Source organism: Somniosus microcephalus, unplaced genomic scaffold (assembly GCF_052327205.1).
Source record: "Somniosus microcephalus isolate GS21.2 unplaced genomic scaffold, FLI_Smic_1.0 unresolved_chr4, whole genome shotgun sequence".
Taxonomy (NCBI): Eukaryota; Metazoa; Chordata; class Chondrichthyes; order Squaliformes; family Somniosidae; genus Somniosus; species Somniosus microcephalus.
The window spans coordinates 49,359,156-49,383,677 of NW_028225182.1; the positions used below are offsets into that span (position 1 = coordinate 49,359,156).

Genomic DNA, 24,522 nt, shown 5'->3' on the forward strand with positions numbered 1-24,522 from the left:
CTGTGCTCACTGCGCCGTGTCCTAACTCGCACCCAGTCCCGTTCACCCATCACCCCCTGTGCTCACTGCCCCGTGTCCTAACTCACACCCAGTCCCGTTCACCCATCTCCCCTGTGCTCGCTGACCTACATTGGCTCCCGGTCCGGCAACGCCTCAAATTAAAAATTTTCATCCTTGTTTTCAAATCCCTCCATGGCCGCGCACCCTCCCTATCTCTGTAACCTCCTCCAGCCCCACAATCCCCCAGCGATATCTGCGTTCCTCCTATTCTGGCCTCTTGCGCATCCCTGATTTTAATCGCTCCACCATTGGTGGCCGTGCCTTCAGCTGCCTGGGCCCTAAGCTTCGGAATTCCCTTCCTAAACCTCTCCGCCTTCAAGTCCCTCCATAAAAACCGACCTCTTTGACCAAGCTTTTTACAACTATTTTCCTAATGGGTGAAAGAGGGTGTTTGTAGAGCTAGTGAGACTGGGAGAAACCTTTATTAACTGAATAAATTGACGTTAGCCATGGCTCACAGGGTAGCACTCTCGCCTCCGAGTCAGAAGGTTGTGGGTTCAAGTCCCACTCCAGAGACATGAGCACAAAAATCCACACTGACACTCCCAGTGCCAGTGCTGAGGGAGTGCCGCACTGTCAGAGGGGCAGTACTGAGGGAGCGCCGCACTGTCGGAGGGGCAGTACTGAGGGAGTGCCGCACTGTCAGAAGGGCAGTACTGAGGGAGCGCCGCACTGTCGGAGGGGCAGTACTGAGGGAGCGCCGCACTGACGGAGGGGCAGTACTGAGGGAGCGCCGCACTGTCGGAGGGGCAGTACTGAGGGAGCTCCGCATTGTCGGAGGGGCAATACTGAGGGAGTGCTGCACTGTCGGTGGGGCAGTACTGAGGGAGCGCCGCACTGTTGGAGGAGCAGTACTGAGGGAGCGCCGCACTGTCAGAGGGGCAGTACTAAGGGAGCTCCGCATTGTCGGAGGGGCAGTACTGAGGGAGTGCCGAACTGTCGGTGGGGCAGTACTGAGGGAGCGCCGCACTGTCAGAGGGGCAGTACTGAGGGAGTGTCGCATTGTCGGAGGGGCAGTACTGAGGGAGTGCTGCACTGTCGGTGGGGCAGTACTGAGGGAGCGCCGCACTGTCAGAGGGGCAGTACTGAGGGAGTGTCGCATTGTCGGAGGGGCAGTACTGAGGGAGTGCTGCACTGTCGGTGGGGCAGTACTGAGGGAGCGCTGCACTGTCAGAGGGGCAGTACTGAAGGAGCGCCGCATTGTCGGAGGGGCAGTACTGAGGAGTGCCGCATTGTCGGAGGGGCAGTACTGAGGGAGTGCCGCACTGTCAGAGGGGCAGTACTGAGGGAGCGCCGCACTGTCGGAGGGGCAGTACTGAGGAAGCGCTGCACTGTCAGAGGGGCAGTACTAAGGGAGTTCCGCATTGTCGGAGGGGCAGTACTGAGGGAGTGCCGCACTGTCAGTGGGGCAGTACTGAGAGAGCGCCGCACTGTCGGAGGGGCAGTACTGAGGGAGCGCTGCACTGTCAGAGGGGCAGTACTAAGGGAGCTCCGCATTGTCGGAGGGGCAGTACTGAGGGAGCGCCGCAATGTCGGTGGGGCAGTACTGAGGGAACGCCGCACTGTCGGAGGGGCAGTACTGAGGGAGCGCCGCACTGTTGGAGGGGCAGTAATGAGGGAGCGCTGCGCTGTCGGAGGGGCAGTACTGAGGGAGCGCTGCGCTGTCGGAGGGGCCACACTGTCGGAGGGGCAGTACTGAGGGAGCGCCGCACTGTCGGAGGGGCAGTATTGAGGGAGCGCCGCACTGTCAGAGGGGCAGTACTAAGGGAGCTCCGCATTGTCGGAGGGGCAGTACTGAGGGAGTGCCGCACTGTCAGTGGGGCAGTACTGAGGGAGCGCCGCACTGTCAGAGGGGCAGTACTAAGGGAGCTCCGCATTGTCGGAGGGGCAGTACTGAGGGAGCGCCGCAATGTCGGTGGGGCAGTACTGAGGGAACGCCGCACTGTCGGAGGGGCAGTACTGAGGGAGCGCCGCACTGTCGGAGGGGCAGTACTGAGGGAGCGCTGCGCTGTCGGAGGGGCCGCACTGTCGGAGGGGCAGTACTGAGGGAGCGCCGCACTGTCGGAGGGGCAGTGTTGGGGGAGCGCTGCGCTATCGGAGGTGCCGTCTTTCGGATGAGACGTTAAACCGAGGCCCCGTCTGCTCTCTCTCAGGTGGATGTAAAAGATCCCGTGGCACTATTTTGAAGAAGAGCAGGGGAGTTCTCCCCAGTGTCCTGGGCCAATATATATCCCTCAATCAACATCAGTAAAGCAGATTATCTGATGATTATCACATTGCTGTCTGTGGGAGCTTGCTGTGCGCAAATTGGCTGCCGCGTTTCCCACATCACAACAGTGACTGCACTTTTTTTTAAAAAGTACCTGATTGGCTGGAAAGCGCTTTGGGACGTCCTGAGGTGGTGAAAGGCGCGGGGAGAAAATGCCAAACCTTTCTTTTGAGAAGATGGGATTGAAACCCATTAAAATTGCTGCTTGCTTGCTGGAAGGGGAAGAGGTGACAGCTCTGGGTAGATGTGGGAGGAGCCCAGACATGGAAAGTTGGAAAGGAACTGAAAGAAGCTGATTTCCTAAGTTTAGGAGGAAGGGGGATCAGGAGTCTGGGAGGACAGGGCCAGCCTGGAGGAGGAGGAGGATTCACTGACCTCCCCGGGACTGAAAGCGACATGATTTTGGTAAGTTTCTGACTTTTAGAAACTCCTTTGCCCGAAAACCCCGTCTGCTGTTCGACTCTGCACCCGGAAGTTACACAGGAGTGAAGGAAAATAACTTTAAAAATAAGATTTATTAATGGCTTAAAGTAATTGGGGGCGGAGAGCGAAAGTTGTGAAACTTTCTAGCCCGCAGAAAGTTGAAGGATCTGGCCGGATTTGAGCTTTTACTAAACTTGGGAGGGGGAATGTTGTTCAATGACAAGACATTGGATTCCAAGCAATTTAAAATACATACACGTTGCAATCAAACTAGGGTCAGCAGGGAAGAATTTTTTTTTTCCTTCTCTCGATGCCAATCTCTCCACTTCACCCAGTTCTCAGACTCTGGTGTGCCCAGAACCTGTCTAAACCAAGTGCTCACCCATTCCCCTCTTGTCCAGCCTGCCTCCGACACTGGGGAGTTTCCCACCTCGCTGCAGTCCAGCTCTTTTTTTGCCGAGTTGCTTCTGCTTGTGGGTGGGGCTGGCGTTTCATGGTGAGTGTATCCCCACGCCCACAGCTTTCAGCCCACAAGCCAGGCTGAGACGCTCCCCAGGTGGCAGTACTGAGGGAGCGCCGCGCTGTCGGAGGGGCAGTGCTGAGGGAGAGCCGCACTGTCGGAGGGGCAGTACTGAGGGAGCGCCGCACTGTCGGAGGGGCGGTACTGAGGGAGCGCCGCACTGTCGGAGGGGCAGTGCTGAGGGAGAGCCGCACTGTCGGAGGGGCAGTGCTGAGGGAGCGCCGTACTGTCGGAGGGGCAGTACTGAGGGAGCGCCGCACTGTCGGAGGGGCGGTACTGAGGGAGCGCCGCACTGTCGGAGGGGCGGTACTGAGGGAGCGCCGCACTGTCGGAGGGGCGGTGCTGAGGGAGAGCCGCACTGTCGGAGGGGCAGTATTGAGGGAGCACCGCACTGTCGGAGAGGCGGTACTGAGGGAGCGCCGCACTGTCGGAGGGGCAGTGCTGAGGGAGAGCCGCACTGTCGGAGGGGCAGTGCTGAGGGAGAGCCGCACTGTCGGAGGGGCAGTACTGAGGGAGCACCGCACTGTCGGAGAGGCAGTACTGAGGGAGCGCCGCACTGTCGGAGGGGCAGTACTGAGGGAGCGCCGCACTGTCGGAGAGGCAGTACTGAGGGAGCGCCGCACTGTCGGAGGGACAGTACTGAGGGAGCGCCGCACTGTCGGAGGGACAGTACTGAGGGAGCACCACACTGTCGGAGGGGCAGTACTGAGGGAGCGCCGTACTGTCGGAGGGGCAGTGCTGAGGGAGAGCCGCACTGTCGGAGGGGCAGTACTGAGGGAGCGCCGTCCTGTCGGAGGGGCAGTGCTGAGGGAGAGCCGCACTGTCGGAGGGGCAGTACTGAGGGAGCGCCGTCCTGTCGGAGGGGCAGTGCTGAGGGAGAGCTGCACTGTTGGAGGGGCGGTACTGAGGGAGCGCTGCACTCTTGGAGGGGCAGAACTCAGGGGGCGCCGCACTGTCGGAGGGGCAGTACTGAGGGAGCACCGCACTGTTAGAGGCTTCGTCTTTCGGGTGAGATGTTAAAACCGAGGCCCTGTCTGCCTCTCGGGTGGACACAAAAGATCCCACACCCACTATTTCGAAGGAGAGTCCTCCCCGGTGTCGTGGGGCCAATATTTATCGCTCAATCAACATAACAAAAACAGATGATCTGGTCATTATCACATTGCTGTGTGTGGGATCTTGCTGTGCGCAAATTTGCTGCCGTGTTTCCTACATTACAACAGTGACTACACTTCAAAAAGTACTTCATTCGCGCTTTGGGAAGTCCTGAGCTGGTGAAAGGCGCTGGAGAAATGCAAGTCCTTTTAAAAAGCCATATATATTAAAAAGTTTGAAAGCTAATTTCACTTCTAATTGTAAAATTATTTCCCCCTTGCTCTGGATTTCCCCATCAGAGAAATAGTTTCTCTGTATCTACCCTATCGAATCCTTTTGAACACCTCGATCAGATCACCCCTTAATCTTCTTTATTCAAGGGAATACAAGCTGAATTTATGGGACCTGTCCTCGTAATTTAAGCCCCTGAGCCCCGATATCAGGGGCTATTGCTTGCCTGTACTGTCTCTCTGAAAGAGCTCTCCCTACAGTCCCTGTCCCCCTGCCCTATCACCACACCGTTTAAAATTGCTCTTTTTCCAAATATTTCTCCCCCTTAGAAAAGCTGTTCTGGAATCTGCTCTCCCCATTGTTCCTGTCCGGCACTCCCGAATGCTCACATCCCTCTGACCCAGCGATCTCTCTGTAATTCAATTCAATTCAAATCGCTTTATTGGCATGACAAGGTACATCTTATGTTGCCAAAGCATCGAAAACATTCATGGTTGAACACAAAAATACAGATCTATCCATACAGTGTATAAACAGATATATCCCTGAGTGTATAAATATACATTCATATAATTTGTATATACTCTTTTCTTATATTTAGTGGTTGTCCCTCTGTTTATGGCAAGCTGTAACATAGTGTGCCGCTAAGGTTACACAATTTCTCTCTTCCCCTAGTAGGTATGGGAGTTTTTGGTCGTCATTCAAATTTCTGAATTCCGGGCATATTTTTGTGAATTTTGGGTAGAAATTCTCCCTTATGCTCTGATATTTTCTACAAGCTGTGAGGAAGTGCATCTCTGTCTCCATCACTCCCTGACTGCAGTGAGAGCATATCCTGTCCTCTCTTGGTAGCCGGGTCTGCCTGTGTCTACCTTTTTCGATCGCCAGGCTATGTTCACTAAGTCTGTACATTGTCAAGGTTTTTCTCAGTTTGCTATCCTTTACCATGTAACCTCCTCCAGCCGCACAACCCTCCGAGATCTCCGCGCTCCTCCAATTCTGGCCTCTTGCGCGTTCCTGAATTCTGTCGCTCCACCATTGGCGGCCGTGCCTTCGGCTGCCTGGGCCCCGAGCTCTGGAATTCCCTCCCTTAACCTCGCCGCCTCGCTACCTCCCTCTCCTCCTTTTAAGACGCACCTTAAAACCGACCTCTTTGACCAAGCTTTTGGTCGCCTGTTCTAATATCTCGAGGCACAGAATACAAGAGCAGGGAGGTTATGATGGAGCTGTACAAAACGCTAGTTAGGCCACAGCTGGAATACTGTGTGCAGTTCTGGTCGCCACACTATAGGAAGGATGTGATTGCATTGCAGAGGGCGCAGAGGAGATTCACCAGGATGTTACCTAGGCTGGAGCGCTTCAGCTATGAAGAGAGACTGGACAGGCTGGGGTTGTTTTCCTTAGAGCAGAGAAGGCTGAGGGGGGACCTGATTGAGGTGTACAAAATTATGAGGGGCATAGATAGGATAGATAGAAAGGAACGTTTCCCCTTAGTAGAGGGGTCAATAACCAGGGGGCATAGTTTCAAGGTAAGGGGCAGGAGGTTTAGAGGGGATTTGAGGAAAAACTTTTTCACCCAGAGGGTGGTTGGAATCTGGAACTCACTGCCTGAAAGGGTGGTAGAGGCAGGAACCCTCACAACATGCAAGAAGCATTTAGATGAGCACTTGAAACGCCATAGCATACGGACCAAGTGCTGGAAAATGGGATTAGAATAGACAGGGCTTGATGGCCGGCGCGGACACGATGGGCCGAAGGGCCTCTTTCTGTGCTGTATAACTCTAAGGCTCTATCTACGACTCTATCTCCTGATGTGGCTCGGTGTCTGACATGAATCAGTCATTCATGAAAGAAAGACTTATGAAATAATACTGAGCGGCCTGCGGGTGGCGCTGTCCAGGGAGAGTATAAATACTCGGGCACGGGCCCAGCTTGCGCAGGACATTCTTAACAGGAACTAGTGAAGGACACAACTAGACCGCCATGTTGTAAACCAGTTGATTAAAGCTTTGTTTAACGCTTAGACCAAGTGCCTAGTAGTGTCAAATATGTTTTTATTGATAGCGCTCCTGTGAAGTGCCTCGGGTGTTTTACTATGTTCAAGGCGCTATATAAATGGAGGTTGTTGTTGGGAGACCTCAGCGTTGACCTCATCGCCTCCTCTTCCTCTCTCTCTCTCTAAGTTCTAGAAGCATGGTATGGATTCAGGAGGAAAACGGTTCGGCTCCTTGATATCGCGCTTGGGCTCGGCCCCACCGAAGCTCCCCCAGCCGAAACCGCCGGCGGGATCTGGATCCGGTTGCGCCGAGGACGATGAGGGTTTTCAGGAGGGCAGGCGGAAGATGACGGAGGGTCGGGGAGTCGCGGGCCGGGGGCGTCCCCGCAGGAGTTCGGAAGAAGCCCGGCCCGAGCCCCGGAGGGAGCCGAATGGCCTCCCGGTCGGCGGGACCGGTGGCGCCCAACCGGAAACGGGCCTCTTGCCGCCGAGGGACCCTTCAGCCCGGGCACCGGCCGAGCCAACTGAGGGTCCTTCGAGGCCGGGCGCCCCCTCGCCAGAGAGCGAGATGCCCATCATGAACTGGGAGGCCTTGGAGAATCACATTGCCGGCCTCCAGCTCCGGGAGTTGGAGAAACAGAGCCGAGAGCGTTGCAGCAACCCTGCCGCAGCCACCCGGCAGTCGGTGAGTGCCCTTCGCGGTTTGTTTTTGGTCGGGTCGGGTGTCTTGACACTTTCCAAAGGCCGAGAAAGAGCATCCACGCCAGAACTGGTGAGGGAGCTACAATATAAACCGGAAACACGGGAAACACTCGGCAGGTCAGGCAGCCTCTGTGGAGCGAGAAGCAGAGTTAACGTTTCGGCTCCGTGACCTTTTGTCAGAACTGGGAAAACGTTAGAGATGTACAGGAAACTCACTTTTATCCAGCACCGACGGGACCGGCGTGGTGCCGGTTGATCAAAAAGTCTGGATTACAGAGAGGTATATTTACTAAGGTACGAGAGCCCCGTACACGGCCACAGGTGCAGGAACCCCGGTTACACGGCCACAGGTGCAGGAACCCCGGTTACACGGCCACAGATCCAGGAACCCCGGTTACACGGCCACAGATCCAGGAACCCCGGTTACACGGCCACAGATCCAGGAACCCCGGTTACACGGCCACAGATCCAGGAACCCCGGTTACACGGCCACAGATCCAGGAACCCCGGTTACACGTCCACTAATATGAAGTAAAACTTACCTGAACCTACTCCTGAATTTTGCCGGTTAAGAGAGATTTCTGGTTATTTAGGTGCCAGTAATAAGAGAGTTTCCTGTACCGGGTTATAATCAAGTACAGAGGCTGGGAAAGGGGGAGGGGAGGAAAGTACAAAAGGGACGGTCTGTGATAGGGTGGAGAGATTAAATGATAAAAGGGATGATGGTGCGAGGCAAAGTCTTCTTATACAGATAGAGGGAGCTCAGGGCCGACGGGGGGAGAGGGGGCTCGGGGGAGAGGGAGCCCCGGGGGAGAGGGAGCCCCGGGGGTCCTGGGCCCGGGGAGAGGGGGCCCGGGGAGCCCCGGGGGAGAGGGAGCCCCGGGGGAGAGGGAGCCCTGGGGGTCCGGGGGAGAGGGAGCCCCGGGGGTCCGGGGGAGAGGGAGCCCCGGGGGTCCTGGGCCCGGGGAGAGGGGGCCCGGGGAGCCCCGGGGGAGAGGGAGCCCCGGGGGTCTGGGGGAGAGGGAGCCCTGGGGGTCCGGAGGAGAGGGAGCCCCGGGGGAGAGGGAGCCTTGGGGGTCCTGGGCCCGGGGAGAGGGGGCCCGGGGAGCCCCGGGGGAGAGGGAGCCCTGGGGGTCCGGGGGAGAGGGAGCCCGGGGAGAGGGGGCCCCCGGGGAGAGGGGGCCCCGGGGAGAGGGAGCTCGGGCCGACCCGGGGAGAGGGAGCCCAGGGGAGAGAGCTGTTGTACATGGGTCTCTGAGAGAGCAATAGTATATTATATTTAAGGGGCTAAATCGCTGTTCACTTTTACCCTCCAGCCCATGGGGAGGAGGAAGCTGGATGGTGCACAGAGGTTGACATCCTGGGAGCGAACGGACAGCAGCAGGTGGCAGGCAATGGGCGACACCTTTAGCTGCACATCACGGTAAGGAGCAGGCCGGGTTGCCTGGTCAGTATTTCCTATAACTCGGCGTAGTCCCGGGGCCAAGATTGGGTCAATGTAAATTCACTGCATCCAGCCCTCCTTACAGGGTGGAGGCCTGTATGTGATTGCACATGTCAGCCATGGCTCAGTAGGTCGCACTCTCTCTCGCCTCTGCGTCAGAAGGTTGTGGGTTCAAGTCCCAACTCCAGAGACTCGACCTAGAAAAATCTAGGCTGACACTCCCAGTGCCAGTGCTGAGGGCGCGCAGCACTGTCGGAGGGGCAGTACTGAGGGAGCGTCGCACTGTCGGAGGGGCAGTACTGAGGGAGCGCCGCACTGTCGGAGGGGCAGTACTGAGGGAGCGCCGCAGTACTGAGGGAGCGTCGCACTGTCGGAGGGGCAGTACTGAGGGAGTGCTGCACTGTCGGAGGGGCAGTACTGAGGGAGTGCTGCACTGTCGGAGGGGCAGTACTGAGGGAGCGCCGCACTGTCAGAGGGTCAGTACTGAGGGAGTGTCGCACTGTCGGAGGTGCCATATTTCGGATGAGACGTTAAACCGAGGCCCCCGTCTGCTCTCTCAGGTGGACGTAAAAGATCCCACGGCCACTATTTCAAAGAAGAGCAGGGGAGTTCTCCCCGGTGTCCTGGGGCCAATATTTATCGCTCAATCAACATCACTAGGGCAGATGATCTGGTCATTGCTGTTTGTGGGAGCTTGCTGTGCGCAATTTGACTGCCGCGTTTCCCACATTACAACAGTGACTTCACTACAAACGTGCTTCATTGGCTGTAAAGCGTTTTGGGATGGCCTGAGGTTGGGAAAGACGCTGGAGAAATGCGAGTCTCCCTTCTTTTCACAAGGCCGAAGGAGCAGTTTGAGGCCTGCTGTCGCTATGGAAACGAGGCCTTTTCTGTAAGAGGGGTGCCGTGATTAAATCCCGTGTTTCACGAGGGTGACTCCTAGACTAGAACCTGAAGCATACTGGGCTTGGTGGAGATACATAACAAGTTCACTCCCCTGACGGAGAGTCGCCATCCCTCCAGGACTGGCCTGGAGTCACTAGGAATTGAAGATTCATCGCCCGGACACACCCGGGAGAAAACTCATCGCGGCATTAAATAAAATTGTGTTCTTGTTTTCAGTTGCTTTAAACCCTGTCGTTTTATCAGTTATACTGTTGAAGACAGGGGAAAGCGACTCTTTGACTGACCGTCGAGGTGAATCCAGTTGTTCCCTTTCCGATTGGCCCATGGGCGGGTGGCGCACCTGGAGCACGGGCCAATGGCGGGTGGGCGGGGCGGATCAAGGTTGGAGGTCACGTGATGAAACCTTCCTGGAATGCGGCCAAGCAGAGTTGGCAACCGTACCTCCCCGATCCGGCAAATTTGGCATCGAATAGGCTGCGGGTGGGGAAGGGGCCCATTATAGAGGATATAAGGTGATTGGGCAGATGCAGTATAATGTGGATAAATGCGAGGTTATCCACTTTGGTGGCAAAAACAGGAAGGCAGATTATTATCTGAACGCCAATAGATTGGGAAAAAGGGAAGTGCAATGAGACCTGGGTGTCCTTGTGCACCAGTCGCTGAAGGTAAGCATGCAGGTGCAGCAGGCGGTTAAGAAGGCAAATGGTATGTTGGCCTTCATAGCGAGAGGATTCGAGTACAGGAGCAAGGATGTCTGAAATGGCTCGCAACCACGGAAACCCAAGCATTGTGAGTTTTTTTTGCCTCCCTCACAGATTCCATAGTCGGATGAATTTGCAGTTGTGTTTCATCAACGACAGTAGCAGTGAGAGTGACACTGAGGAACCAGTCAAGAGTGTGTCAGCAACGCCGCCATCTCCTCAGGTAAGACCGACCGACCGACCGACCCCTGACCTTAGGCTCCTTTTCTTTTTGCTTAGTCAGGTGAAAGGTCGTCCAGGATAGCAAGGTGAAAGGTGGTCCTGCTGCTCTGCGGGTGAATGCAATTCCCCCCTTCGTGCGACCGGTCAAAATTCCTGCGATCTATCACGTCGCTGTTTGTGGGAGCTTGCTGTGCGCAAAATTGGCTGCCGTGTTTCCTACATTACAACAGCGACCACACTTCGAAAAGTACTTCATTGGCTGTAAAGCGCTTTGGGACGTCCGGAGGTGGTGAAAGGCGCTAGAGAAATGCACGAGCTTCCTTTAACCCCACAATGGCCAACTGAGACTTTTGCCCCTATAGTCAGGGTGGATTAGAACGTTGGAGCAAAAACTGAGAGGCCAGTCCAGGGTCAGTCTCTCCACGGGATGACAGTAAAATGGAGTTGTTGCCAAAAGGGAGTCTCGGAAATAGAACTTTCGCCTCATTGTATTTTTAAAAAAATGTATTCTATTGAAGTTCTTTAATTGACCTGGACTTGGGTATACAGGGCAGGACATCATTTCAAAGTTTGAAGATGTCACGAAACTCGGGAATGTAGTAAGCAGTGAGGAGGACAGTAACAGACTTCAGGAGGACACGGACAGACTGGAATGGGCAGACATGTGGCAGCTGAAGTTTAATGCAGTGAAGTGCGAAGTCATGCATTTTGGTAGGAAGAATGAGGAGAGGCAATAAAAACTAAATAATACAATTTTAAAGGTGGTGCAGGAACAGAGAGACCTGGGGGTGGATGTATGTATCTTTGAAGGTGGCAGGACAAGTTGCGAAGGCTGTTAAAAAAGCTTACGGGGATCCTTGGCTTTATTAACAGAGGCATAGAGTATAACAGCAAGGAAGTAGGAAGTTATGCTGAACCTTTATAAAACACTAATTGGGCCTCGGCTGGAGTATTGTGTCCAATTCTGGGCTCCGCACTTTAGGAAGGAGGTCAAGGCCTGGGAAAGGGCGCAGAGGAGATTGACCAGAATGGTACCGGGGATGAGGGACTCCAGTTACGTGGAGAGACTGGAGAAGCTGGGGTTGTTCTCCTTTAGAGCAGAGAAGGTTCAGGGGAGATTGACCAGAATGGTACCAGGGATGAGGGACTTCAGTTACGTGGAGAGACTGGAGAAGCTGGGATTGTTCTCCTTTAGAGCAGAGAAGGTTAAAGGGAGATTTAATAGAGACGTTCAAAATTATGAGGGGATTTGATAGAGTAAATAAGGAGAAACTGTTTCCAGTACAGGAGGGTCGGTAACCAGAGGACACAGATTTAAGATAATTGGGAGAAGAACTAAGGGGGAGATGAAGCAAAGTTTTTTTACGCAGCGAGTTGTTGTGATCTGGAACGCGCTGCCTGAAAGGGCGGTGGAAGCAGATTCAATAGTAACTTTCAAAAGGGAATTGGGATAAATATTGGAAGGGGAAACATTTGCAGGGCTGTGGGAAAAGAGCAGGGGGGAGTGGGACTAATCGGAGAGCTCTTTCAAAGAGCCGGCACAGGCACGATGGGTCGAATGGCCTCCTTCTGTGCTGTATCCACTCAATGATCCTTGCACTGACCAGGTGTGCGTGAAACTTTCCAGGCGGCTCCAGGTGAGGTCCCGTCCCCTGAGGGAGATCTTCTTTCCCGCAGGAAGGAGCTGGAGAGCGAGGCGAAGCGAGGCCTGGCCTTGGTGAAGAAGCGGATCGAGCTGGAGAAACAGAAGCAGCGAGCGTGTGCGGCCTCAGACTGGGTGAGTTTGGCTCATCTCGTGCACCGTGACCCGCTGAGGGTCAGAGCGAGCTCCTTCAGTGGGGGGAGGGGGGAACGCTCAGCAATGGCTTCCGCGTCGACCTTTCAACTCTGAAATACATCGGAGCGTTATGGAGTGTCAGGTTGGTTCAGTGGGTGGCACTCTGAGTCAGAAGGTCGTGGGTTCCAGTCCCCACTCCAGAGACTTGAGCACATAATCCAGGCTAACACTCCCAGTGCAGTACTGAGGGAGCGCTGCACTGTCGGAGAGGCAGTGCTGAGGGAGCTCTGCACTGTCGGAGGGGCAGTACTGAGGGAGTGCCGCACTGTCGGAGGGGCAGTACTGAGGGAGCGTCGCACTGTCGGAGGGCCAGTACTGAGGGAGCGCCGCACTGTCGGAGGGGCAGTACTGAGGGAGCGCTGCACTGTCGGAGAGGCAGTGCTGAGGGAGCTCTGCACTGTCGGAGGGGCAGTACTGAGGGAGCTCTGCACTGTCGGAGGGTCAGTACTGAGGGAGCGCCACACTGTCAGAGGATCAGTACTGAGGGAGCGCCGCACTGTTGGAGGGGCAGTACTGAGGGAGCGCCGCCCTGTCGGAGGGTCAGTACTGAGGGAGCACCGCACTGTCGGAGGGGCAGTACTGAGTGAGCGCCACACTGTCGGAGGGGCAGTACTGAGGGAGCTCTGCACTGTCGGAGGGTCAGTACTCAGGGAGCGCCACACTGTCGGAGGGTCAGTACTGAGGGAGTGCCGCACTGTCGGAGGGGCAGTACTGAGGGAGCTCTGCACTGTCGGAGGTGCAGTACCGAGGGAGCGCCACACTGTCGGAGGGGCAGTATTGAGGGAGCGCCGCACTGTCGGAGGGGCAGTATTGAGGGAGCGCCGCACTGTCAGAGGGGCAGTACTGAGGGAGCTCTGCACTGTCAGAGGGGCAGTACTGAGGGAGCGCAGCACTGTCAGAGGGGCAGTACTGAGGGAGCGCCACACTGTCGGAGGGGCAGTACTGAGTGAGCGCCGCACTGTCGGAGGGTCAGTACTGAGGAAGCACCGCACTGTCGGAGTGGCAGTACTGAGGGAGCGCCGCACTGTCGGAGGGGCAGTACTGAGTGAGCGCCGCACTGTCGGAGGGGCAGTACTGAGGGAGCGCCGCACTGTCGGAGGGGCAGTACTGAGGGAGCACCGCACTGTCGGAGTGGCAGTACTGAGGGAGCGCTGCACTGTCGGAGGGGCAGTACTGAGTGAGTGCCGCACTGTCGGAGGGGCAGTACTGAGTGAGCGCCGCACTGTCGGAGGGGCAGTACTGAGGGAGCGCAGCACTGTCGGAGGGGCAGTACTGAGGGAGCGCCGCACTGTCGGAGGGGCAGTACTGAGGGACCGCCGCACTGTCGGAGGGGCAGTACTGAGTGAGCGCCGCTCTGTCGGAGGGGCAGTACTGAGGGAGCACCGCACTGTCGGAGTGGCAGTACTGAGGGAGCGCCGCACTGTCGGAGGGGCAGTACTGAGTGAGTGCCGCACTGTCGGAGGGGCAGTACTGAGTGAGCGCCGCACTGTCGGAGGGGCAGTACTGAGGGAGCGCCGCACTGTCGGAGGGGCAGTACTGAGGGAGCACCGCACTGTCGGAGTGGCAGTACTGAGGGAGCGCCGCACTGTCGGAGGGGCAGTACTGAGGGAGTGCCGCACTGTCGGAGGGGCAGTACTGAGTGAGCGCCGCACTGTCGGAGGGGCCGTACTGAGGGAGCGCCGCACTGTCGGAGGGGCAGTACTGAGTGAGCGCCGCACTGTCGGAGGGGCAGTACTGAGGGAGCGCCGCACTGTCGGAGAGGCAGTACTGAGGGAGCGCCACACTGTCGGAGGGGCAGTACTGAGGGAGCTCTGCACTGTCGGAGGGTCAGTACTCAGGGAGCGCCACACTGTCGGAGGGTCAGTACTGAGGGAGCGCCGCACTGTCGGAGGGGCAGTACTGAGGGAGCGCCGCACTGTCGGAGGGTCAGTACTGAGGGAGCACCGCACTGTCGGAGGGGCAGTACTGAGTGAGCGCCACACTGTCGGAGGGGCAGTACTGAGGGAGCTCTGCACTGTCGGAGGGTCAGTACTCAGGGAGCGCCACACTGTCGGAGGGTCAGTACTGAGGGAGTGCCGCACTGTCGGAGGGGCAGTACTGAGGGAGCTCTGCACTGTCGGAGGTGCAGTACCGAGGGAGCGCCACACTGTCGGAGGGGCAGTATTGAGGGAGCGCCGCACTGTCGGAGGGGCAGTATTGAGGGAGCGCCGCACTGTCAGAGGGGCAGTACTGAGGGAGCTCTGCACTGTCAGAGGGGCAGTACTGAGGGAGCGCAGCACTGTCAGAGGGGCAGTACTGAGGGAGCGCCACACTGTCGGAGGGGCAGTACTGAGTGAGCGCCGCACTGTCGGAGGGTCAGTACTGAGGAAGCGCCGCACTGTCGGAGTGGCAGTACTGAGGGAGCGCCGCACTGTCGGAGGGGCAGTACTGAGTGAGCGCCGCACTGTCGGAGGGGCAGTACTGAGTGAGCGCCGCACTGTCGGAGGGGCAGTACTGAGGGAGCGCAGCACTGTCGGAGGGGCAGTACTGAGGGAGCGCCGCACAGTCGGAGGGGCAGTACTGAGGGACCGCCGCACTGTCGGAGGGGCAGTACTGAGTGAGCGCCGCTCTGTCGGAGGGGCAGTACTGAGGGAGCGCCGCACTGTCGGAGGGGCAGTACTGAGGGAGCGCCGCACTGTCGGAGCGGCAGTACTGAGGGAGCGCCGCACTGTCGGAGCGGCAGTACTGAGGGAGCGCCGCACTGTCGGAGAGGCAGTACTGAGGGAGCGCCACACTGTCGGAGGGGCAGTACTGAGGGAGCTCTGCACTGTCGGAGGGTCAGTACTCAGGGAGCGCCACACTGTCGGAGGGTCAGTACTGAGGGAGCGCCGCACTGTCGGAGGGGCAGTACTGAGGGAGCGCCGCACTGTCGGAGGGTCAGTACTGAGGGAGCTCTGCACTGTCGGAGGTGCAGTACCGAGGGAGCGCCACACTGTCGGAGGGGCAGTATTGAGGGAGCGCCGCACTGTCGGAGGGGCAGTATTGAGGGAGCGCCGCACTGTCAGAGGGGCAGTACTGAGGGAGCTCTGCACTGTCAGAGGGGCAGTACTGAGGGAGCGCCGCACTGTCGGAGGGGCAGTACTGAGGGAGCACCGCACTGTCGGAGTGGCAGTACTGAGGGAGCGCCGCACTGTCGGAGGGGCAGTACTGAGTGAGTGCCGCACTGTCGGAGGGGCAGTACTGAGTGAGCGCCGCACTGTCGGAGCGCCGCACTGTCGGAGGGGCAGTACTGAGGGAGCGCCGCACTGTCGGAGTGGCAGTACTGAGGGAGCGCCGCACTATCGGAGGGGCAGTACTGAGTGAGTGCCGCACTGTCGGAGGGGCAGTACTGAGTGAGCGCCGCACTGTCGGAGGGGCAGTACTGAGGGAGCGCAGCACTGTCGGAGGGGCAGTACTGAGGGAGCGCCGCACTGTCGGAGGGGCAGTATTGAGGGAGCGCCGCACTGTCGGAGGGGCAGTATTGAGGGAGCGCCGCACTGTCGGAGGGGCAGTATTGAGGGAGCGCCGCACTGTCGGAGGGGCAGTACTGAGGGAGCGCCGCACTGTCGGAGGGGCAGTACTGAGGGAGCGCCGCACTGTCGGAGGGGCAGTACTGAGGGAGCTCTGCATTGTCAGAGGGGCAGTACTGAGGGACCGCCGCACTGTCGGAGGGGCAGTACTGAGTGAGCGCCGCACTGTCGGAGGGGCAGTACTGAGGGAGTGCCGCACTGTCGGAGGGGCAGTACTGAGTGAGCGCCACACTGTCGGAGGCGCTGTCTTTCAGATGAGACGTTAAACCGAGGCCCCGTCTGCTCTCTCAGGTGGGCGTAAAAGGTCCCACGGCCACTATTTCGAGGAAGAGCAGGGGAGCTCTCCCCTGTGTCCTGGGGCCAATATTTATCCCTCAACCAACATCACTAAAATTAGATGACCTTGTCATTATCACTTAGCTGTTTGTGGGAGCTTGCTGTGCACAAATTGGCTGCCGCGTTTTCCACATTACAACAGTGACTACACTTCAAAAAGTACTTCATTGGCTGTAAAGCGCTTTGGGACGTCCTGAGGGAGTGAAAGGCGCTGGAGAAATGCGAGTATTTCATTCTTTAATCCTTAAATTCTGTTGATAGAATGAATCCTTTTCTTCCTCAGTCTGGAGACACCTGGGGGAGAGGCAGGTGCCTGGAACCGAGCGCCCTGCGTGAGATGACCCAGACACAACTTGAGAGCCAGCGAGCCAGCGTCTTCTCCCGAATTCACCGTAAGTCTGTGGGGCTGGGGGCGGGGTGGGGGGGTGGGGAGGGGCGGCGCCTGTTCAGGAATCGCGTCTAGGTCCGCGCGACATCGCAGCCCCAAGTTTAGCACTGCACGGGCACACAATCATAGGGGGGTTATAATGGTGGCAGGTTTGGAAAATTAAGTTTGTAGGAATGTCTAGTTCCTAGCCAAAGACTGAGGTCCACTCAGGCGTTAAAACAAAACGAAGTTTAATGGAAACTAACAGGTTTAAACAGGTAACTGCAGGAGAACATCGAGTGTAGGTCTATTCAGTTCGGAGGCTCCACGAGGACTGCTCGGGCGGTCCTGTGGTTGATGTCATGACGTCATCACGTTATTCCCGCCTGTTGGGGATCACGTGATGAACGGCGTGACGTCATCGCGTTTACCCGCGCTGTTAAAGTAATCACGCTCTATACAAGTAAACAGTATACATAAAGATACAGACTCAGGCTGTAGCTAACATGTTGTTAAAGGGAATTATATACAAACGGTCTGAGTCCTTTAGTGGCTCCGCCGCATGTGCCCCCCCAGAATTGTCTTTAACAGCAAAAATAAGACGGTGAGGAGGCCTGACAAGCCTGTCTGAGCGACTTCTGTAACCCTGAAGTGGAAGCTGATGGTCGGGCTGTCGGGCGGTTGTGGTGGAGCTGGCACAGCGACTGTGGGCGGTCGGCCCCGTTTTGGCGGTTGAGCGATTTCGACTGGGCTGTCCAGGTCTAAATGCGCCGGCTTCAGCCGGTCAACCGATATGTGGTCCGGTTTACCTCCGATATCGACCGAAAAGGATTTGTCTCCCGGCTCTATGACGCGGAAGGGACCAGTGTAAGGAGGCTTGAGCGGGTCCCGGTGAGCGTCGTGGCGGATAAACACGTACTCGGCGCTCTTCAGCTCAGTTGGGACGTGGGAGCTCTGTAAGCCGTGATGCGACGTAGGCACTGGAGCGAAACATCTGGCCGCTTCCTGGTGGCTGACGAGTTGCTGGGATGCGGACCATGGCTCTGTTGGAGACGGGAGGAAATCCCCATGTACTCGTAGTGGTTGGCCATATACGAGTTCCGCCGAGGAGGATTGTAAATCTTCTTTGGGCGCCGTACGAAGACCCAGAAGGACCCAGGGAAGTCTGTCCACCCATCCCGCGCCTTGAAGACTGGCCCGCAGAGCGGCTTTGAGCGACCTGTAGAATCGCTCGCACAGGCCGTTCGCCTGTGGATGATAGGCGGTGGTGCGATGTAGTTTGGTGCCGAGCCCCTGAGCCACAGCGTTCCAGAGCTCAGAGGAAAACTGCGGTCCACGATCGGAAGAGATGTCTGCCGGTACCCCGAAACGAGCAACCCAAGAGGAGATGAAAGCTCCGGCCACGTCTGCCGAAGTGGTGGAAACTAAAGGAACTGCCTCTGGCCATCTAGTGGTGCAGTCTACCATTGTGGGGATGTGTGTAAAACCTCGAGAATGTGGAAGCGGCCCCACGAGGTCCACATTCACGTGGTCGAATCGACGCTCCGAAACAGCGAAGGTGGCCAATGAGCTTTTACATGACGCTGCACCTTGGCCTTTTCGCAGACCACGCAGGTGTTGGCCCAGTCGCGGACATCCAGGTGCATACCCCTCCAGACGAATTTTGATGACATCAGCCTTTGCGAGGCCCTCATGGCGTGTATGGCGTCGAACACTTTTCTGCGCCAGGTGATTGGAACTATAGGGCGGGTAACTCCCATGGAGACGTCGCAAAGTAGCGTGGTGCCTGCGGCATGGAATTTGACGTCGGCCGCTTGGAAGCTAGAGGGGCTGGTCCTGTATGCTTGGACCCCCGGGTCCGAGGCTTGATCTGCAGCCATGAGGGCATAGTCGATTCCGAGTTGGACTGCGTGCACAGTCACGCAGGAGAGACAATCCGCCACCAGGTTGTCTTTGCCGGACACATGCTGAATGTCCGTGGTGAATTCTGAAATGAACGTCAGGTGACGTTGTTGCCGAGCTAACCACGGTTCGGCGGTCTTGGCCATAGCGTACGGTAGTGGCTTGTGGTCCATGTAAGCCGTGAACAGACGTCCCTCTAGTAAGAACCGGAAATGGCGGATGGCTAGGAAAAGGGCCAGCAACTCCCGGTCGAAGGTGCTGTACTTTCTTTCGTTTCGCCGTAGTTGACGGCTGAAAAACGCAAGCGGTTGCCACGTCCCATTCACCCACTGTTCCTGCAGTGCGCCGATTGCGTAGTCCGACGCGTCGGTGGTAAGGGCAATGGTGGCACCTGGAAGCGGGTGCACCAGCATGGTTGTGTTGGCCAAGGCGCCTTTGGTGTCGACGAACGCCCGGTCCATCTCGGCCGTCCAACTGATCGGATCCTTGAGGGCCTCGTACAAGGGCTGCATAAGCAGAGCCGCCTTAGGAACGAACCGATGATAAAAATTTACCATCCCGAGGAACTCCTGTAGGGCCTTGACGGTCTGCGGGTGTGGGAAAGATGTAACTGCCTCGACCTTCGTCTGTAAGGGAATTGCGCCGTCTGATGTAATGCGGTGGCCCAAGAAATCAATCCGCTGCAGGCCGAACTGGCACTTGGCCGGGTTGATAATCAAACCATGTTGACTGAGGCATGTGAAGAGGGTACGCAAATGGCAGAAGTGCTCCTCTTTGCTAGGGCTGGCGAAGAGGATGTCGTCGAGGTAGACGAAGAGGAATTTTAGGTCCCGAAGCACGGAGTCCATTAAGTGCTGGAAAGCCTGTGCAGCGTTCTTTAAGCCAAACGGCATCTGCAGAAACTCGAACAGGCCGAATGGGGTGATGACTGCGGTTTTCGGGACGTCTTGCGGGTGCACGGGGACCTGGTGGTAACCGCGGACGAGGTCGACTTTCGGAAAAAAAGTATTTCCCGCCAAATGGGCCGAGAAATCTTGGATATGCAGGATCGGGTACCGATCAGGAGTAGTGGCGTCATTCAGGCGTCGGTAGTCGCCGCATGGCCGCCATCCGCCGCCAGGTTTCGGAACAATGTGGAGAGGCGAAGACCAGGGACTATTCGACCGGCGAATAATCCCCAACCGCTCCATCGTGTCGAACTCCGCTTTCGCAGCCGCGAGCTTGCCGGGTTCGAGTCGTCGGGCCCATGCGTAAACCGGGGGGCCGGTGGTGGTGATGTGATGTTCCACACCATGTTTAGTAGCCGAGGAGGAGAAAGTGGGCCTGGTCAGATCCGGGAACTCTCCGAGGAGCCGAGTGAAGTTGTCTGGAGGTGGGAACGCACAGAAGACCGTGCACGGCACAGCGTTACCTCGGTGACATGGGATGGAGTGGAACGTGGCCGCATTGATCAACCGGCGGTGCCTGACATCGACCAGGAGGCAGTTGGCGCACAAAAAATCCGCCCCAAGGATGGCCTGCGTGACTTTGGCCATGATGAATTCCCAGTGGAAACGCTGGCCGCCGAAACACACCTGGATCCGCCGCCTTCCGAAGGTCCGAACGGCCGCGCCATTAACCGCAGCGAGGGCGGGGCTGTGGCCCCCAGCCAGTATATCGAGATTTGACGCAGGTAGGATGCTACACTGCGCCCCGGTGTCGCAAAGGAAATGGCGACCAGAAAGGGAGTCGGTGATGAAGAGAAGCTTCCCTGCGTCTCCGATGGCCATCGCGGCCGCGGGGTGCTCGTTAGACCCGGTCCACTTTCGCCAGGGTATCTGTAGATGTTTTTTTGTGTGAAAAACTGCAGGGAGAGCGGCAGCATCTTGCTTTCGCGCCAAAACGGGCGTGGTAAAAGCACAACCCCGCTGATTGAGGAGCTGGAGCAACGTCTGTGGGGGAGGGGCGCCTCGTGGCCGCACAGTGCTGTTGTGTCACCGCGAAGATCTTGTCCGCTTCGGCAGCAAGCTCTGCGCAGTCTGTGACTTCGGACCTGGCTAGGGCAGCCTGAACTTGCTCCGGGAGTAGGCTGAGGAATAGCTCCCTGAAGAGGAAGCATCCCGGCTCGGACCCGAGGAGCGTGAGCATCTGGCTCATGAGCTCGGACGGCTTGGTGTCCCTGAGGCCGGGCATAGCGAGCAGCCGGCGAGCGCGCTCCGACTTCGTGAGCCCAAAAACCTGCAGCAACCACGCCTTTAAGGTGTCATACTTGCGATCAGTAGGCGGACTACCGAGTAGGCTGACGATCCACGAGGCTGTGGCGCTGTCGAGGGCGGAGACCACGTAATAATAACGGGTCTGATCCACAACGATGTCCCTGATGGCGAACTGGTCTTCAGCCTGGATGAACCACGCGGCTGGTTGTTGCTCCCAGAACTGCGGCAGCTTCAAGGTAATGGCGTTCGTTTCCATGTTGATTATCTTCTGCGAAAACCGTTCGCAAAAGTCGGGGTCACCAATGTAGGAATGTCTAGTTCTATCCAAAGACTGAGGTCCACTCAGGCGCTTAAACAAAACGAAGTTTAATGGAAACTAACAGGTTTAAACAGGTAACTGCAGGAGAACATCGAGTGTAGGTCTATTCAGTTCGGAGGCTCCACGAGGACTGCTGGCTGGTCCCGTGGTTGACGTCATGACGTCATCACATTCTTCCCACCAGTGGGGGATCACGTGATGTACGGCGTGACGTCATCGCGTTTACCCGCGCTGTTAAAGTAATCACGCTCTATACAAGTAAACAGTATACATAAAGATACAGACTCGGGCTGTAGCTAACATGTTGTTAAAGGGAATTATATACAAATGGTCTCAGTCCTTTAGTGGCTCTGCCACAAGTTCATATTTCTGCAGTAGGGGGCGGCCTTCTGTGGTTCATCGTTGGGACAGTGTAGAGGGAGCTTTACTCTGTATCTAACCCGTGCTGTACCTGCCCTGGGAGTGATTGATGGGACAGTGTAGAGGGAGCTTTACTCTGTATCTAACCCATGCTGTACCTGCCCTGGGAGTGTTTGATGGGACAGTGTAGAGGGAGCTTTACTCTGTATCTAACCCGTGCTGTACCTGCCCTGGGAGTGTTTGATGGGACAGTGTAGAGGGAGCTTTACTCTGTATCTAACCCGTGCTGTACCTGCCCTGGGAGTGTTTGATGGGACAGTGTAGAGGGAGCTTTACTCTGTATCTAACCCATGCTGTACCTGCCCTGGGAGTGTTTGATGGGACAGTGTAGAGGGAGCTTTACTCTGTATCTAACCCGTGCTGTACCTGCCCTGGGAGTGTTTGATGGGACAGTGTAGAGGGAGCTTTACTCTGTATCTAACCCGTGCTGTACCTGCCCTGGGAGTGATTGATGGGACAGTGTAGAGGGAGCTTTACTCTGTATCTAACCCGTGCTGTACCTGCCCTGGGAGTGTTTGATGGGACAGTGTAGAGGGAGCTTTACTCTGTATCTAACCCGTGCTGTACCTGCCCTGGGAGTGTTTGATGGGACAGTGTAGAGGCAGCTTTACTCTGTATCTAACCCGTGCTGTACCTGCCCTGGGAGTGATTGATGGGACAGTGTCGAGGGAGCTTTACTCTGTATCTAACCCATGCTGTACCTGCCCTGGGAGTGTTTGGTGACTGATACCAGGTGCCGAGAATGGAATGTGTTACTTCCGATTAGTCCTAATTGTTGCTGTCTGCGGTTAAAACCTGTTCTGCCTTGTTCTACTGTCACGGTTTCTGTGCTCCAGTGTTGGCTATAGCTCTGTGAGCTTTATAAGCACTGACAGGTTTTGGATAACCAGTGCCAGCTTGACTTAGTCAGTAAGGTTCTGCCTTCTTAAGTTAGTAGATTTTAAGTTCAAGCCTAAATCGGGCACAGGTAGCTGCAACATTCTTCTTAGCATTCAGGGTGTCGAGGACCCTTTGATAGAACTTATCCTGTTCGAGAGGGATAGAATTAAAAAGCAGAGAAGTTATGCTAAACATGTATCGAACCTTGGTTGGACCGTACTTGGAGCACCGTACCCAGTTCTGGTCTCCATATTATAAAATGGATATAGAGGCACTGGAGAGGGTGCAAAAAAGATTCACAAGGATGATCCCAGAACTGAGAGGTTCTAACTATCAGGAAAGACGGACCAGGCCGGGGCTCTTTTCTCTAGAAAAGGGAAGACTGAGGGGCGACCCGATGGAGGCCTTTAAGATTATGAAGAGGTTCGATAGGGTAGACGTAGAGAAGATGTTTCCACTTGTGGGGGAGGCCAGAACTTGGGGCCTCAATATAAGATAGTCACCGAGAAATCAGGAGAAACCCCTTTACCCAGAGAGTGCCTAATCGAAAGATGAGGTGCTGTTCCTTTTGAGCTTCTTTGGAACAGTGTAGGAGGCGGAGGATGGAGAGGTCAGAGTGGGAGTGACGCGGAGAATTAAAGTGACAGGCGACCGGAAGCTCGGGGTCACGCTTACGGACTGAACGGAGATCTTCGGCAAAGCGGTCACCCAATCTGCGTTTGGTCTCCCCAATGTAGAGGAGACCGCATCGTGAGCAGCGAATACAGTATACTAGATTGCAAGAAGTACAAGTAAATCGCTGTTTCCCCTGGAAGGGGTGTTTGGGGCCCTGGACAGTGGGAAGGGGGGAGGTAAAAGGGCAGGTGATGCATCTCCTGCGTTTCACGGGAAGGTGCCATGGAGAGGGGAGGGGCTGTTGGGGGTGATTGAGGAGTGGACCAGGGTGTCGCGGAGGGAGCGCTCCCTTCGGAATGCTGAAGGGGGAGGTGAGGGGAAGATGGTGGGATCACGTTGGAGGTGGTGGAAATGGCGGAGGGTGACCCGTTGAATGTGGAGGCTGGTGGGGTGAGAGCTGAGGACACGGGGAACCCTATCATGGTTCTGGGAGGGAGGGGAAGGGGTGAGAGCAGAAGTGCGGGAGATAGAACGGACACGGTCGAGGGCCGTGTCAACCACGGTAGAGGGGAATCCTCGGTTGAGGAAAAAGGAAGACATGTCAGAAGCACTGTTATGGAAGGTGGCATCGTCGGAGCAGACGCGGCGGAGACGGAGAAACTGGGAGAATGGAATAGAGTCCTTACAGGAGGCGGGGTGGGAGGAAGTGTAGTCCAGGTAGCTGTGGGAGTCAGATGTTTGTCAATAGCCTATCGCCAGAAATGGAGACGGAGAAGTCGAGGAAGGGAAGGGAAGAGCCGGAGAGGGACCATGTGAAGGTGAGGGAAGGGTGGAAATTGGAAGTAAAGTGAATGAAATTTTCTAGTTCAGGGCGAGAGCAGGAAACAGCACCGATACAGTCATCGATGTACCGGAAAAAATGGTGAGGGAGGGGAACCCGAGTAGGACTGGAACAAAGAATGTTCCATATATGCCACGAAAAGGCAGGCATAGCTAGGACCCATGCGGGTTCCCATAGCAAGACCTTTAATTTGGAGGAAGTGAGTGGAGTCAGAGGAGAAGTTGTTCAATGTGAGAACAAGTTCAGCCAGGCGGAGGAGGGTGGTGAGAATGTGGAACTCGCTACCACAGGGAGTGGTTGAGGTGAATAGCACAGATACACTTAAGGGGAAGCTGGATAAACACACGAGGGAGAAGGGAATCGAAGGATATGCTGATGGGGTGAGATGAAGAGGGGTGGGTGGAGGCTCGAGTGGAGCAGAAACCAGTTGGGCCGAGTGGCCTGTTTCTGCTCTGTACGGTCTGTGCAGTTATCCATTGCACTGCAGTTGATGGTGTAACCACCAGAGGGTGCTCTCCTCACGTCAGTAGTTTCCACACAGAAAGCCCTGCCTCTGTCACACGTCACCGTGCATCAGACACAGTGAATTACTTCCAGGGGGCACTAACATTGGCTGTGTGAATGAAAACAGACTCTAAACGAATGGGAGGGAATGGAGAGCCCGATTTACCGGAACCCAGCTTCGGGGCTCAGT

The 24,522-nt window shown here is 56.5% G+C and overlaps 1 protein-coding gene across 5 annotated transcripts in view; it reads left to right on the plus strand.

Annotated features, from left to right (window-relative positions):
* Positions 1–2,515: 2,515 nt before the first annotated feature.
* LOC147091059 (schwannomin-interacting protein 1-like) overlaps positions 2,516–24,522 on the plus strand; it is a 26,081-nt gene continuing 4,074 nt past the window's right edge. The window contains exons 1-6 of one of the 5 annotated variants that reach the window (XR_015075364.1): positions 2,516–2,734; positions 6,782–7,279; positions 8,613–8,719; positions 10,462–10,570; positions 12,247–12,346; positions 16,574–16,682. Coding sequence is in view for 4 of the 5 variants with exons in the window: in XM_085977514.1 (XP_085833640.1) it covers positions 6,797–7,279; positions 8,613–8,719; positions 10,462–10,570; positions 12,197–12,346; positions 16,574–16,682 (958 nt within the window). In the remaining variant the exon portion in view is untranslated. Of the gene's footprint in view, positions 2,735–4,079; positions 4,281–6,781; positions 7,280–7,303; positions 7,828–8,612; positions 8,720–10,461; positions 10,571–12,196; positions 12,347–16,573; positions 16,683–24,522 lie in introns of those variants that run through there. The other 4 variants (XM_085977514.1, XM_085977515.1, XM_085977517.1 and 1 more) reach the window with 4 other exon arrangements.